Source organism: Carcharodon carcharias, chromosome 1 (genome assembly GCF_017639515.1).
Source record: "Carcharodon carcharias isolate sCarCar2 chromosome 1, sCarCar2.pri, whole genome shotgun sequence".
Taxonomy (NCBI): domain Eukaryota; kingdom Metazoa; phylum Chordata; class Chondrichthyes; order Lamniformes; family Lamnidae; genus Carcharodon; species Carcharodon carcharias.
This window is the reverse complement of record NC_054467.1, coordinates 134,370,692-134,384,075: the sequence shown is the minus strand read 5'-3', so window position 1 is coordinate 134,384,075 and position 13,384 is coordinate 134,370,692. Positions and strand designations below refer to the sequence as shown.

At 43.6% G+C, this 13,384-nt stretch overlaps 1 protein-coding gene across 9 annotated transcripts in view; it reads left to right on the top strand.

Annotated features, from left to right (window-relative positions):
- Positions 1 to 13,384, top strand: part of arap2 (ArfGAP with RhoGAP domain, ankyrin repeat and PH domain 2) — a 461,240-nt gene that overhangs the window by 322,468 nt on the left and 125,388 nt on the right. For all 9 annotated transcript variants that reach the window (XM_041205604.1, XM_041205793.1, XM_041205626.1 and 6 more), the window contains one exon: positions 6,587 to 6,799. In XM_041205604.1, the coding sequence (XP_041061538.1) occupies positions 6,587 to 6,799 (213 nt within the window). The remainder of the gene's footprint in view (positions 1 to 6,586; positions 6,800 to 13,384) is intronic.

The window sequence follows — 13,384 nt, the reverse complement described above, 5'->3', positions numbered from 1 at the left end:
TGGCCCATAGCCTTAAATGTTATGACGTGTCAAGTGCTCATCCAAGCACTTTTTAAAGGATGTGAGGCAATCCGCCTCCACCACCCTCCTAGGCAGCACATTCCAGACTGTCACCACCCTTTGGGTAAGAAACGTTTTTCCTCACATCCCCCCTAAACCTCCTGCCCCTCACCTTGAACTTATGTCCCCTCATGACTAACCCTTCAACTAAGGGGAATAGTTGCTCCCTATCCACTCTGTCCGTGCCCCTCATAATCTTGTACACTTCGATCAGGTCGCCCCTCAGTCTTCTCTGCTCCAACGAAAACAACCCAAGTCTATCGAAGCTCTCTTCATAACTTAAATGTTTCATCCCACACAACATCCTGGTGAATCTCCTCTCCTCCTCCAGTGCAATCACATCCTTCCTATAATATGGTGACCAGAACTGCACACAATACTCCAGCTGTGGCCTCACCAAGGTTCTATATAACTCCAACATGACCTCCCTACTTTTGTAATCTATGCCTTGATTGATAAAGGCAAGTGTCCCAAATGCCTTTTTCACCACCCCACTAACATGCCCCTCCACCTTCAGAGATCTATAGACACACATGTCAAGGTCCCTTTGTTCCTCAGAACTTCCTAGAGTCATGCCATTCATTGAATACTTCCTTGTCAAATTACACCTTCCAAAGTGTATCACATAACACTTTTCAGGGTTAAATTCTATCTCCCACTTATCTGCCAATTTGACTATCCTATCTATATCTTCCTGTAGCCCAGCACACTCAACCTCACTGTTAACCACCCGGCCAATCTTTGTGTCATCCGCAAACTCGCTAATCCTACCCCCCACATAGTCATCTATGTCGTTTATATAAATGACGAATAACAGGGGACCCAGCACAGATCCCTGTGGTACGCCCCTGGACACTGGCTTCCAGTCACGAAAGCATCATTCCGTCAGTACCCTCTGTCTCCTACAACTAAGCCAATTTTGAATCCACCTTATCAAATTACCCTGTATCCCATGTTCATTTGCCTTCTTTATAAGTCTCCCATATGGGACCTTGTCAAAGACTTTGCTGAAATCCATATAAACTATATCAACTGCAGTCCCCTCATTTACACACCTGGTCACCTCCTCATAAAATTCAATCAAATTTGTGTAGTCAGATCTTTATTGACCGGCACGGACACAATGGTCTCCTTCTGTGCTGTAGATGTCTATGAATCTATGAGTATGTTTAGGAATACATTTTGGTAATGTCCTGGGAGCCTGGGTTCGAATCCCACCATGGCAGATGATGGAATTTGAATTCAATAAAAATCTGGACTTCAAAGTCTAATGATGACCATGAAAGCATTTTCGCTTGTCATAAAAACCCATCTGGTTCACTAATGTCTTTTACGGAAGGAAATCTTCCATCCTCACCTGATCTGGCTTACATGTGACTCCAGATCCACAGCGATATGGTTGACTCTTAAATGCCCTCTAAAATGGCCTAGCAAGCCGCTTAGTTGTATCAAGCTGCTAAAAAGACAATAAAAAGGATTGAAACCGGATGGATCACCCAGCATCACCCTAGGTACCAGAAACAACAACGACAATCTCAGCCCTGTCGACCCCGCAAAGTCCTCCTTACAAACATCTGGGGGCTAGTGCCAAAATTTGGAGAGCTGTCTCACAGACTAGTCAAGCAACAGCCTGACATAGTCATCTTCACGGAATCACACCTACATGTGCCAAACACCGGCATCAACATCCTTGGGTATGTCCTGCCCCAACAGCAGGACAGACCCAGCAGAGATGGCGGCACAGTGGAATACATTCAGGAGGGAGTTGCCCTGGGAGTCCTTAACAGTGACTCCTGCCCCCATGAAATTTCATGGCATCAGGTCAAACATGGTCAAGGAAACTTCCTGCTGATTACAACGTACCGCACCCACCCCCCCAAGCCCGTCTCAGCTAATGACTCAATACTCCCCCATGTTAAACACCACTTGGAGGAAGCAATGAGGGTGGCAAGGGTGCAGAATGTACTCTGGGTGGGGGACTTCAATGACCATCACCAAGAGTGGCTCGGTAGCACCACTACTGACCAAGCTGGCCAAGCCCTAAATAACCTAGCTGCTAGACTTGATCTGTGGCAGGTGCTGAGGGTACCAACAAGAGGGAAAAAACATACTTGACTTCATGCTACCAAGCTGTCTGCCGCAGATGCATCCGTTCATGACAGTACCGGTAGGAGTGACCACCGCACAGTTGTTGTGGAGATGAAGTCCCGTCTCCACATTGAGGATACCCTCCATTGTGTTGTGTGGCACTACCACCGTGCTAAATGGGATAGATTTTGAACAGATCTAGCAACTCAAGGCTGGATATTCATGAGGCTCTATGGGGCCATCAGCAGCAGCAGAATTTTACTCAAACACAATCTGTAACCTCTTGGCCCAGCATATCCCCCACTCTACCATTACCATCAAGTCAGGGGATCACCCTGGTTTAATAAAGAATGCAGGAGGGCTTGCCAGGAGCAGCACCAGGCAAACCTAAAAATGAGGTGTCAACCTGGTGAAGCTACAACGCAGGGCTACTTGCATGCCAAAAAGCATAAGCAGCAAGCGATAGACAGAGCTAAGCGATTCCACAACCAATGGATCGGATCCAAGTTCTGCAGTCCTGCCACATCCAGTCGTCAATGGTGGTGGACTATTAAACGACTGACTGGAGGAGGAGGCTGCACAAATATCCCCATCCTCAATGAGGGAGGAGCCCAACACAAAATAAGGCTGAAACATTTTCAGCAATCTTGAGCTAGAAGTGCCTAGTGGATGATCCATCTCCGGAGGTCCCCAGCATCACAGATGTCAGTCTTCAGCCAATTCGATTCACTCCATGTAGATATCAAGAAACGGCTAAAGGCACCAGATACTGCAAAGGCTATGAGCTCTGATGATATTCCGCAATAGTACTGAAGAATTTTGCTCCAGAACTCACAGCACCCCTAGCCAAGCTGTTCCATTACAGCTACAACACTCGCATCAACCCAACAATGTGGAAAATTGGCAGGCATGTCCTGTATGCAAAAAGCAGTCTAAACCTAATCTAAATCTAAACCTGCCAATAACCACCCCACCAGTCTACTCTCCATCATCAGTAAAGTAACAGAAGGGGTCATTAACAGTGCTTTCATGCGGCACTTGCTTAGCAATAACTTGCTCACTGACAATCAGTTTGGGTTCCGCCAGATTCACTCAGCTCCTGACCTCATTACAGCCTTGGTTCAAACATGGACAAAAGAGCTGAACTCCCAAGGTGAGGTGAGAGTGACTTCTCTTGACATCAAGGCAGCATTTAATTGAGTGTGGCATCAAGGAGCCCTAGCAAAACTGGAGTCAATGTGAATCGGGGGAAAACGCTCCACTGGTTGGAGTCATATCTAGCACAAAGTAAGATGTTTGTGGTTGCTGGAGGTCAATCATCTCATTTCCTGGGCATCACTGCAGAAGTTCCTCAGGGTAGTGTCCTTGGCCCAACCATCGTCAGCTGCTTCATCAATGACCTTCCTTCCATCATACGGTCAGAAGTGGAGATGTTCACTGATGATTGCACAATGTTCAGCACCATTCACGACTCCTCAGATACTGAAGCAGTCCATGTTCAAATGCAGCAAGACCTGGACAGTATCCAGGTTTGGGCTGACAAGTGTCAAGTGACATTTACGCCACACAATTGCCAAGCTATGACCATCTCCAAGAAGAAGGAATCTAACCATTGCTCCTTGACATCCAGTGTCATTACCTTTGCTAAACCCCCCACTATCAACATCCTGGGGTTACTATTGACCCCAGAAGTATTGATTTTAATACTTATTTGCAAAAATTTTGAATTTTTAAATTTTTCACACAGGGATTCTTCCATTAAAGAAGTGAATCAATGAACCTTACATATCAGGACATTGTCTATCTCAGCCATACCATTGATAGAAGTGCTGGAATCAGCTTCAGTGCAATTCAACACGATTCAAGATGGAGCAGCTCACACATGATTGACATCCTGCCACTGAACTTAATATCCAACAGCCAAACCATGGCCCAACAGAAACTGAACTGGACCAGCCATATAAATACTGTGGCTATAAGAGCAGGTCAGAGGCTATGAATCCTGCTGCAAGTGACTCACCTCCTGACTCCTCAAAGCCTATCCACCATCTACAAGGCACAAGTCAGGAATGATGGAATACTCTCCGCTTGCCTGGATGAATGCAGCTCCAACAACACTCAAGAAGCTTGACATCATCCAGAACAAAGCAGCTCACTTGATTGGCACCACAACCACAAACATTCACTCCCTCCACCACTGAAGAACAGTAGCAGCAGTGTGTACCATCTACAAGATGCACTGCAGAAACTCACCAAGGTTCCTTAAGCAGCATCTTCCAAACCCATGAGCGCTAACATCTAGAAGGACTAGGGCAGCAGAGACATTGGAACACCGCCATCTAGAAGTTCCCCTCCGAGTCAAGCCCCATCCTGACTTGGAAATATTTTGCTGTTCCTTCACTGTCGCTGGGTCAAAATCCTGGAACTCCCTCTCTAACAGCACTGTGGGTGTACCTATACCTCATGGACTGCAGCGGTTGAAGAACGCAGCTCACCACCACCTTTCCAAGGGCAATAAATGCTGCCTAACCATTGATGCCCACATCCCGTAAATGACTTTTTAAAAAGTTGCTTGGAGCTCCGAATCAAGATAATGTGCAACTTTGGGAGTTTGGAAGTGTGCTGTTCCCATAACTGTGCTGCTCTTGCACTTCTTGGTGGTAGAGATTGCAGGACAGGAAGGTGCTATCAACATAAGCTACAGTGCATTCTAAGCAATCCATACTTCAACCATAGTGTAGCAGTTGGATATTAAGTTCGGTGGCAGTGTGTCAACCATGTGTGAGCTGCTCCATCTTGAATCGTGCTGAGTCACGCTGAAGCTGATTCCAGCACTTCTATCATTAGCTTTTCACCTAATGGGCAGAATTTTTGGGTCGTTGAACGAGCCCGGGAGCGACCAGGAGATGGTGTGCCACCCTTGATTGGCCTCCAACCACGATTTCACACAATTAATAACCAGCCAGCGTGAAAGGCGCGCTGAGAAGCTCAGCACTGCCGGGGTGGGGAGGGAGGAGTGTGAGCACAAAAGTCTGCATATATGCAGTGGAACGCACAATGACAGCTTCCTGAAGGCAGGGAGCTGAACAATTTTTAAGTGAACAAGAAAGATTTTTAAAACCTGAAAAAAATTGTCCCGACATAGGATTCAATCACACTAACATAAACAGAATAAAAATTCTGCCCAGAGATTTATATTTATTTCTTATTTAATTGTGGAAACCTCGTCTGCCTGTGAATGAGGTTTCCTAAAAATCCAAAGGCTGCCTGGACGATTCACCCACCTGCCTACCGTAAGGCTGGATGGGCAGCGAAAAATAGCTTTTAATTAATGGATTATTGGCCTTAACAGGCCTCTTAATTGTCAACGGGCGCATTGCTCTCACGCGTGCCCACTGACCGAAATATCGCACGAGTACGTGATGATGTCGGGCCGCTTGCCTGATGTCATCACGCTCTATTTTATGCCTGTTCGGGTCAAGCATGTGCCCGCCCGTGAGACGTAAAATCCTGCGCTATTTTGTGCATCTCCTTCTGTGAAAGGAGTTAGAGAATGTAGTTTTATGTCCAAGCACAGTCATTTGTTTAGCATATCAATAGATGTTGCATTTTTAATACTGCATTGCAGGGCAAAGGTGGGATCAGTTGTTATTAGTTGTTAATATATTTCCTATTTAATTCGAATATGCCCATACTTGCATAAGTTGTGCCTGATAGCTGGTCAATGAGTATCTCATCATCATGAGTGAAGGAAGATGCATAAAGGTGAGTTTATTTTAAGAAATGATGGAAAGAACAAAAATATAGCTCATAAATACTGATTGCATTTCAGACGACAACCATATCAAACAAGTCACACAGCAGTAATAAAACAAAAAATGCTGGAACTTCTCAGCAGGTCAGGCAGCATCTATGGAGAGAAAAACAATGTTAACATTTCAATTTAATGACCTTTCAAAGAATTGGGAAACATTCGACATATAACAGGTTTTAAGTATAAAGGCAGAAACAAAGAGAGCGAGGAGGAAAGAACAAGAGGGAAGTCCTGTTACAGAGTGGAAGCCAAGATTCACACAGCCAATTATTGCCTGTTTAGATACTGCCAAAAAGATTAAAACTTTTCATTTTTATTGTGCCCAGAAGTGTAATTTAAAATGAAGTGAGAAAGTGCTTTCCCTTCAAATTATAGAAGTGATTCCTAATTGTACACATTGATGCACTCAGATGTTGGTGCTAAGTATTTTAATACATTTCTGTAGCCCTTAGGACAATGTCTTTTTCAGTTGGGCTTGTCAATACAGTCGTGTTATGCGCCGTTATTTAACACAAACATTTCAAAATGTCTGTTGAATGGTGACTTTGGTTATCCCTTCCTAAATAAAGTAGAATTGTATTTTATGTGTGTGCGTTTAATGAAATATAATTCACTCATCATTAGGGCTTGGCTGTGAAGGAATTTACCAAAAAAATGGCACACCATCACGAGTTAACCTGCTTCTGGATCAATTTAGAAAAGACGCCAGAAATGTGAAGCTGAGAATTGGGGAACATCAGCTGGGTGATGTGGCGGATGTGATGAAGAGGTTTCTATTCGAAATAGATGATGCTCTACTTACCAAGGAGTTATATCCATATTGGTTGTCTGCATTGGGTAATACAAAACATTTAAATATTTTGTGCTTTTTGTCCATTTTCTGTAATGTAAACAAAATTAATGATGCTTTATTCTACAAACATGCCAAAACATCTTAATGAACATGGAAATCAATTCCATTACCAAAATCAGTAATAGACTAGATTTGTATGTATCTGTAATGATATCATTAGTCAACTATTCCACATTCCACTAGTTGCCTCAGAGATACTGGACGTCTGTATGAAGACTTTCAGACGATCTTTCTTCAGCTTCTTCCAGTGCAGCTGGCTCTGCTATGCTATAGCCAAATTCTTCCTTCATGGAAAACCCCACCATCCACCACTGGGACAGGCATTTCAGTTGAGCCAATATGCAGTGGGCCACCCACCCAAAATGTTGGAACTTGCTGACCAAGGATTCTGAGCAGAAGCAAAACCTAGGCTGTACCAAAATCCCAATCCCACCACAAACCATTTCCACTGTCATAGCAGTTTGCTAGGAATTTCTTGGCTTTCAGGTCATAAGATAATTCATTCTTTTCAAAATAAAAAGCCCTATACAAAGGTTTCTTTTTTTATCTGATATACCTTCGATATTTACTTAAACTACTAATTTGTGCACCAGGATTGTAAAATTAGATGCACAGTTCCTTTATTGGCATTTCTGGGAGTGCAGAAAAGAAATAAATTCTTTAGTGTACTCGCTAAACTTACATTTAAGAATATATTTTTTATCAAATGTTCATTTTGCATTCAGAATATTTTAATTTTTGTTGTCACATTGGTGTTAAACTCTTGTGTACAAGTTGGTACATAATGCAGATGTTCTCAATATATTGGATAACAAATGTGACAGCAACAACTTATTTCCATAAGTATTTTTTTACAAATATATTATGTATATATGTGGTACAGAGGGTCTTTTTAAACACTATTTTTCTTTAGACATTGCGGAGTTTGCATACAGGCGAGGGGTTAAAAGCAGCAAAATATGAATGTGTCTGGAACCTGCTCCATCCTGTCAGCTGCCTTGTTTAAATTGAGGTATTAGGTTGGTTGAATGCAAAATCCTGGGAAAGGCAGGTCACCTATTAGCGTGTGCTAATCACTCAAGAGGAATCATATTGCAACGCACTTGCAAATAACAGCATATTTGTGTGTTTCCTGCAATTCCTGAAATCGCCTGTGGAAACATGATGGGAACACAATGGCAACTGGGGGGTGGTGGAGGGTTGGGGGTGGTGACTAAAACTCATGGAAGTACTGCAGTAAACACTCAGTACTCACGGTTACTTTCTTACCTGGTTTGTTCACGATACTTTTATTGAGAGTTTACTTTTTTTACTTTGGAGTTTTTCTGAATCTCATCGGGATGGATGATGCTTTGGTTGCCTTAGGCTGGACTTCAGACTAGGAGCAATATGGCCAGCAGCAGGAGCCTGCTGTTCAGAGATCTGCAGCTGGACAGCATAGATGAGATGTACAACTTGCATGAGGCAATATTTATGAAACATGTTCTATAAGCAGAAACTGAGCCACCTAGGTCTATCAGAAAACCAGTCTTTCAGGAGATCAGGTTGTTGCATCAGTTGGTAGCAGGCATTTACAGCCTCCTAGATATGCTGTCTGTTGGACCTAGTGGCTACATTTTCTCAGTGACTGGGAAAGTGAACACCGCCCTCAGCATTTTTTTTCCCTCCCGAACCTTCTGGGGCTCTGCCTGAGACATAACCAGGAGCTTATAGCTGGTGGCCCAAAAATGCATAAAACAAGTTATTAATGGTTGTTTGTGAAGGTCAGCAATTATGTGAATTTTGCTTGCAATGATGCAAATCAAAATGAACAACCCCTCAGCTTTGTAGCTCTGACTGGCTTCTGAAAGGTGCTTGATGTCATCACTGCTCACATGTGGCAGCCAGTGCAGCCACAGATCAACCAGGGGTATTTGACAACTGCAAGGGCTTCCATCACATCAATGTGAGCTGGTGAGCAACCACACAAAATATTTTTCAAGGTGTGCACAAGATTTCCAGGCAACTTCCATGATACTTTCACTATCTAGCAGTCCAAGCTCCCTGATGTCTTCACACCTGGAAACGCACTTAAGGGGTGTCTGCTAGGAGCCAAGGCATGCCCACTTAAAGCATGGCTGATGGCACCTGTTTGAAGCTCAACCAAAGAACCCAACAGAACACTGAATGCCATATGACCACAAGATGTGTGATTGTATAAGCCTATGACGTACTGATAACATCCTTTAGGTGTCTCGACAGACCTGGAGGTGCCCTTCAGAATACACCAGCTAGAGTGTCCAGAATGTCTGTCTTGTACTGTGCTCTGCACGCTATTGCACAGCTGCGATGTTTGGATCTGCAAGAGGACAAGGTTAATTGAGCAGAGGATCCCGAGGAGCTGGAAATGATGAAGAGGAAGGTGATGAGAACAGTGAAGTACCAGCTGTTCACATTAATGCCAAGGATGCCCTTCTTAATGCAAGGATCACTTAAGCTGCAGCGATGGATGAATATCAGAAACACATGCAACACAGTCTTCCTGCCCTGCCCAATGTCACTAACACAAAGCAGCCCTAAAAGCAGCCAACTAGGCACTCCTTGCATATCCCCCATTTGGTCCCTGGTAATTCATGTTTTCCTATTCATCGCCCACCACTATTGTCTTCAAGAAACAGCTTCAGCAACTTATTCTCAGCTTCTAGATTTGAACTCTATTCTTCAGTCATCTACAGCTTGCCTGTGTTGCGCCACTGGACTCATCAAGTGCTACTGCTCAGTTTGGACTGACCTGTGTCCTTTTATATCTCTCAACTAGGTCAATTTGCCCAAAACTTTTAGTTTCCAAATCTCAGTTTGCTTTAGCTTCGTTAGAAACTGGGAGGGCCTGCCTCCTTTCTATTTTTACCTGTTCTGTTTTCCTTTCTGTTTCCCTTTTCAGTTCAGTTTCTGCTTTGGTTAAGTTCTGCCTTAAAAAATACAAATTAAATTCAAAGACACAGAATCCCTCACATTCATCCTCTGCATGTGCCAGCTGTAACATCAGTTCTTCCCCTCTCCCTAGTATTCTGTGAACTCTCCTCCTGTAATAGGAGAATGATCAGACCTATGAGAGAGTGTAGTGGCATGTGTTGACATGATAGATGATAAGAACATCAACAACAATTCATATTTATATAGCACCTTTAATATAGTAAACTGCCCCCAGGTGTGATTTTTTTTGAGGAGGTAACCAGGAGTGTTGATGAGGGTAATGAATTTGATGTGGTCTACATCCACTTTAGCAAGGCTTTTGTTAAGGTCCCTCACAGCAGACTGGTCAAGAAAGTAAGAGCCCATGAGATCCAAGGCAAAGTGATACATTGGTCCAAAATTGGCTGAGAGGCAGAAAGCAGAGGATGATGGTAGAGGGATGTTTCTGTGACTGGAAGTCTGTTTCCAGTGGGGTTCTGCAGGGCTTGGTGCTGGGGCCCTTGCTGTTTGTGGTGTACAAAAATGATTTGGCCTTAAATGTAGGGGGTATGACTAAGAAGTTCGAGGATGACATGAAAATTGGTAGGGTGATAAATAGTGAGGAGGATAGCCATAAACTGCAAGAGGATATCAATAGACTGGTCAGGTGGGCAGATCAGTGGCAAATGGAATTCAACCCGGAAAAATGTGAGGTAATGCACTTGAGGAGGACTATCAAGGCAGGGGATAAGGTTCCCTAAAGCTTTTATAAATTAAATAAAAAGTTTGCCTGAAAAATAAAAACATGTCCCATCTCATGTGACACAATCACGAGGGGACATGTTTCATTAAATTTTTATTGATTTTATTAATTGTTTTCAAAAGCCCTTCAATCTCACTGAGGCAGCTCCGTGCCTCAGGGAGATTGAAGCACTCTTTCGCACGCATGTGCAAAAGAGCGCTGGCCCCGATTCTCCCTCCTCCCCCTGCCTGCCCAGGTAGCACTGAGCACTACCACTCACGTATAACACTGGGCGGGCCTGCCCGCGTAAAATGGCGGTGTGGAGCTAATCGCGGGTGGCGATCGGCTCCGCAACAGCCTCCCCACCCCCGTCCATTCCCACCGAGCCAGCCTGACGCGGGAAAAGCTCAGGCCCAGAAAATGTGACAAATACTGCCTTTAGTGCTCACATCAAGACAATACATGAAAATATCATGAACTGACTGGATCTAATCTGCTTCCCCTTCCTTTTCGCTATTCATCATTATTACAAACCAATAAACAAACCAATAACTGGTATGTAGAAGTAGCCTTTGGGGAAGCTGAGAGAGAAGATATAGGTGAGACTACATCCAACTATGAAATAATTCATTTGTTAATTCACCATCACCAGAAGACTGCTCTTTATTTTTTATACACTTGCATTATCAGTAGAGCACTTACTTGATTTACCTTTTTGTGTGTTAAACCAGGAGAAAATAGTACCAGACATGATTCTAACGTAACATAAATATATCAGACAGGTCTTTATGCTACTGCGTTTACTGACTTTTATCTGGTCAGTTTCAGATAACTATATTCTGCAGCCTGCACCTCATTAATTCTAATCAGTCTCTGACACCTGAGCAATTGCAATTTTGCACTTTGCAACAGAACATTACCTCCGCTACTTTTTTCTTATTTACTCATTCACAGGATGTAAGCATTGCTGGCAAGGCCAGCAGGTGTTGCCCATTCCTAACTGCTTTTGAGAAGTTATGGTGAGTTGCCTTCTTGAACTGTTTTAATCCATCTGGTGTAAGTGGGAGGGAGTTCCAGTATTTTGACCCAGCAACAGTGAAGGAATGGTGATATGGTTCCAAGTTAAGATGTTGTAGCTTGGAGAGGAACCTGCAGGTGGTGGTGTTCCCATGCATCTGTTGACCTTGTCCTCCTAGATGGTGGAGGTTTGTGAGGTGCTGTCCAAGGAGCCTTAGTGAGCTGCTGCTGTGCATCTTGTAGATGGTGCACACTGTTGCCACTGTGTGTTCGTGGTAGAAGGAAAGAATATTAAGGTGGTGAACGAGGTGGCAATAGAGCGGGCTTCTTTGTCCAAAATGGCGTCAAGCTTCTTGATTATTGTTTAAGCTGCACTCATCCAGGCAAGTGGAGAGTATTCCATCACACTCCTGACTTGTGTCTCGTGGACAGGCTTTGGGAAGCTAGGAGTTAAGCTACTCACGGCAGAATTCTCAGCCTTTAACTTGCTATTGTAGACACGGTATTTATATGGCTGGTCCAGTTGACTTCCTGTTCAGTGGTGACCTCCAGGATGTTGGTGGGGCATTCATCAATGGTAATGACATTGAGTGTCACGGAGAGTTAGCTAGACCAATGCTTCCCAAAATATTTTCCAATGTGACCCCATTTTTTGCATTTGAAAATTAACCTGACCTCAAACACCTGGAAAAACATAACAGCAATATATGAAGCAGTCACTTAGTAGAGTGCATACCTCCATTACATTGTGTCACTCAACGTTATTACAATTACACAGCTTTTCCTTGAGGCTTACCCTGCCATTTTGAAGCTCTGTAACTACAAAGCTGAAAAAAACAAATAATTTTATTCAAAGCTTCCATCTCACTGAGGAGACTTCAGGCCAGTACTCTTCCAGCAACCTGCTCTGAAAATTCTGTTCATATTTTGACAAATTCCATCACAGCAGCTAAGTCAACCCACAACATTCTAAAACAATCAACAGCTTTCTGAAAGAAAAAGTCAATTTTCCCTATCTCCACATGTTAACAGATGGATCCTTTAATAAAAAAATCCAGGATCCAGATCTGTATCTTTGCCAAAAACTGATCAGTTCTTCCTTGAGCCATACTCTATCTGTGTACCCAGTTTCATTGAAATTTGTTCATTAGTTTTTGAGATATATTTTTTGCAGTAAAACAGACCAACAAACAGGGACAAAAATTATTACTACAGCCCACTTTCAGTGACAGCAGTAAGTAAGGCAACATAGTAATATTAAGTATATAATTATTAAAGTTTATTGATCAACATTTTAGTATGAAACTCTGGCGTTTTAAAATATTTCACAAAAATGTTATCTTATGTGCATACATAAGTTTCAGCCAAGCTCTGCATATTCCCTGGGAGCAGAAGATTTAGGGAATTACCACCCCCTTAACCCCCATGCCCACATTGTAATCAGCCTCTCTTTCCCACCACAAACTACTCTCTCACACACACACACACACACACACACACACACACACACACACACACACACACACACACACACATACAGACACATACATGTCCCTATTCCAGATCCTACTCTCACCACTCACTCAGCAGCCACTTTTCCCAAACACCCTCCCCACTACATACGCTCACTCAGCAGCCCCAATCCCCTACTTCTCCACCACTCACTCACTCCACCACTGCCCCATTCATTTACTTAGCAGCTCCTCTCCCCTTCCTACCTGCCCCACACCTCTACAAACTTTTTGGTGCCTACGAAGTGGAGTCACTATCCTGGGGTGAGAAGCCTGTACAACAAGCAGACAGGACCATAGAAAAGTTACAGCATAGAAGGAGGCCATTTGACCCATCTTGTCCATACCAGCCCGAGGACACCCAAGTG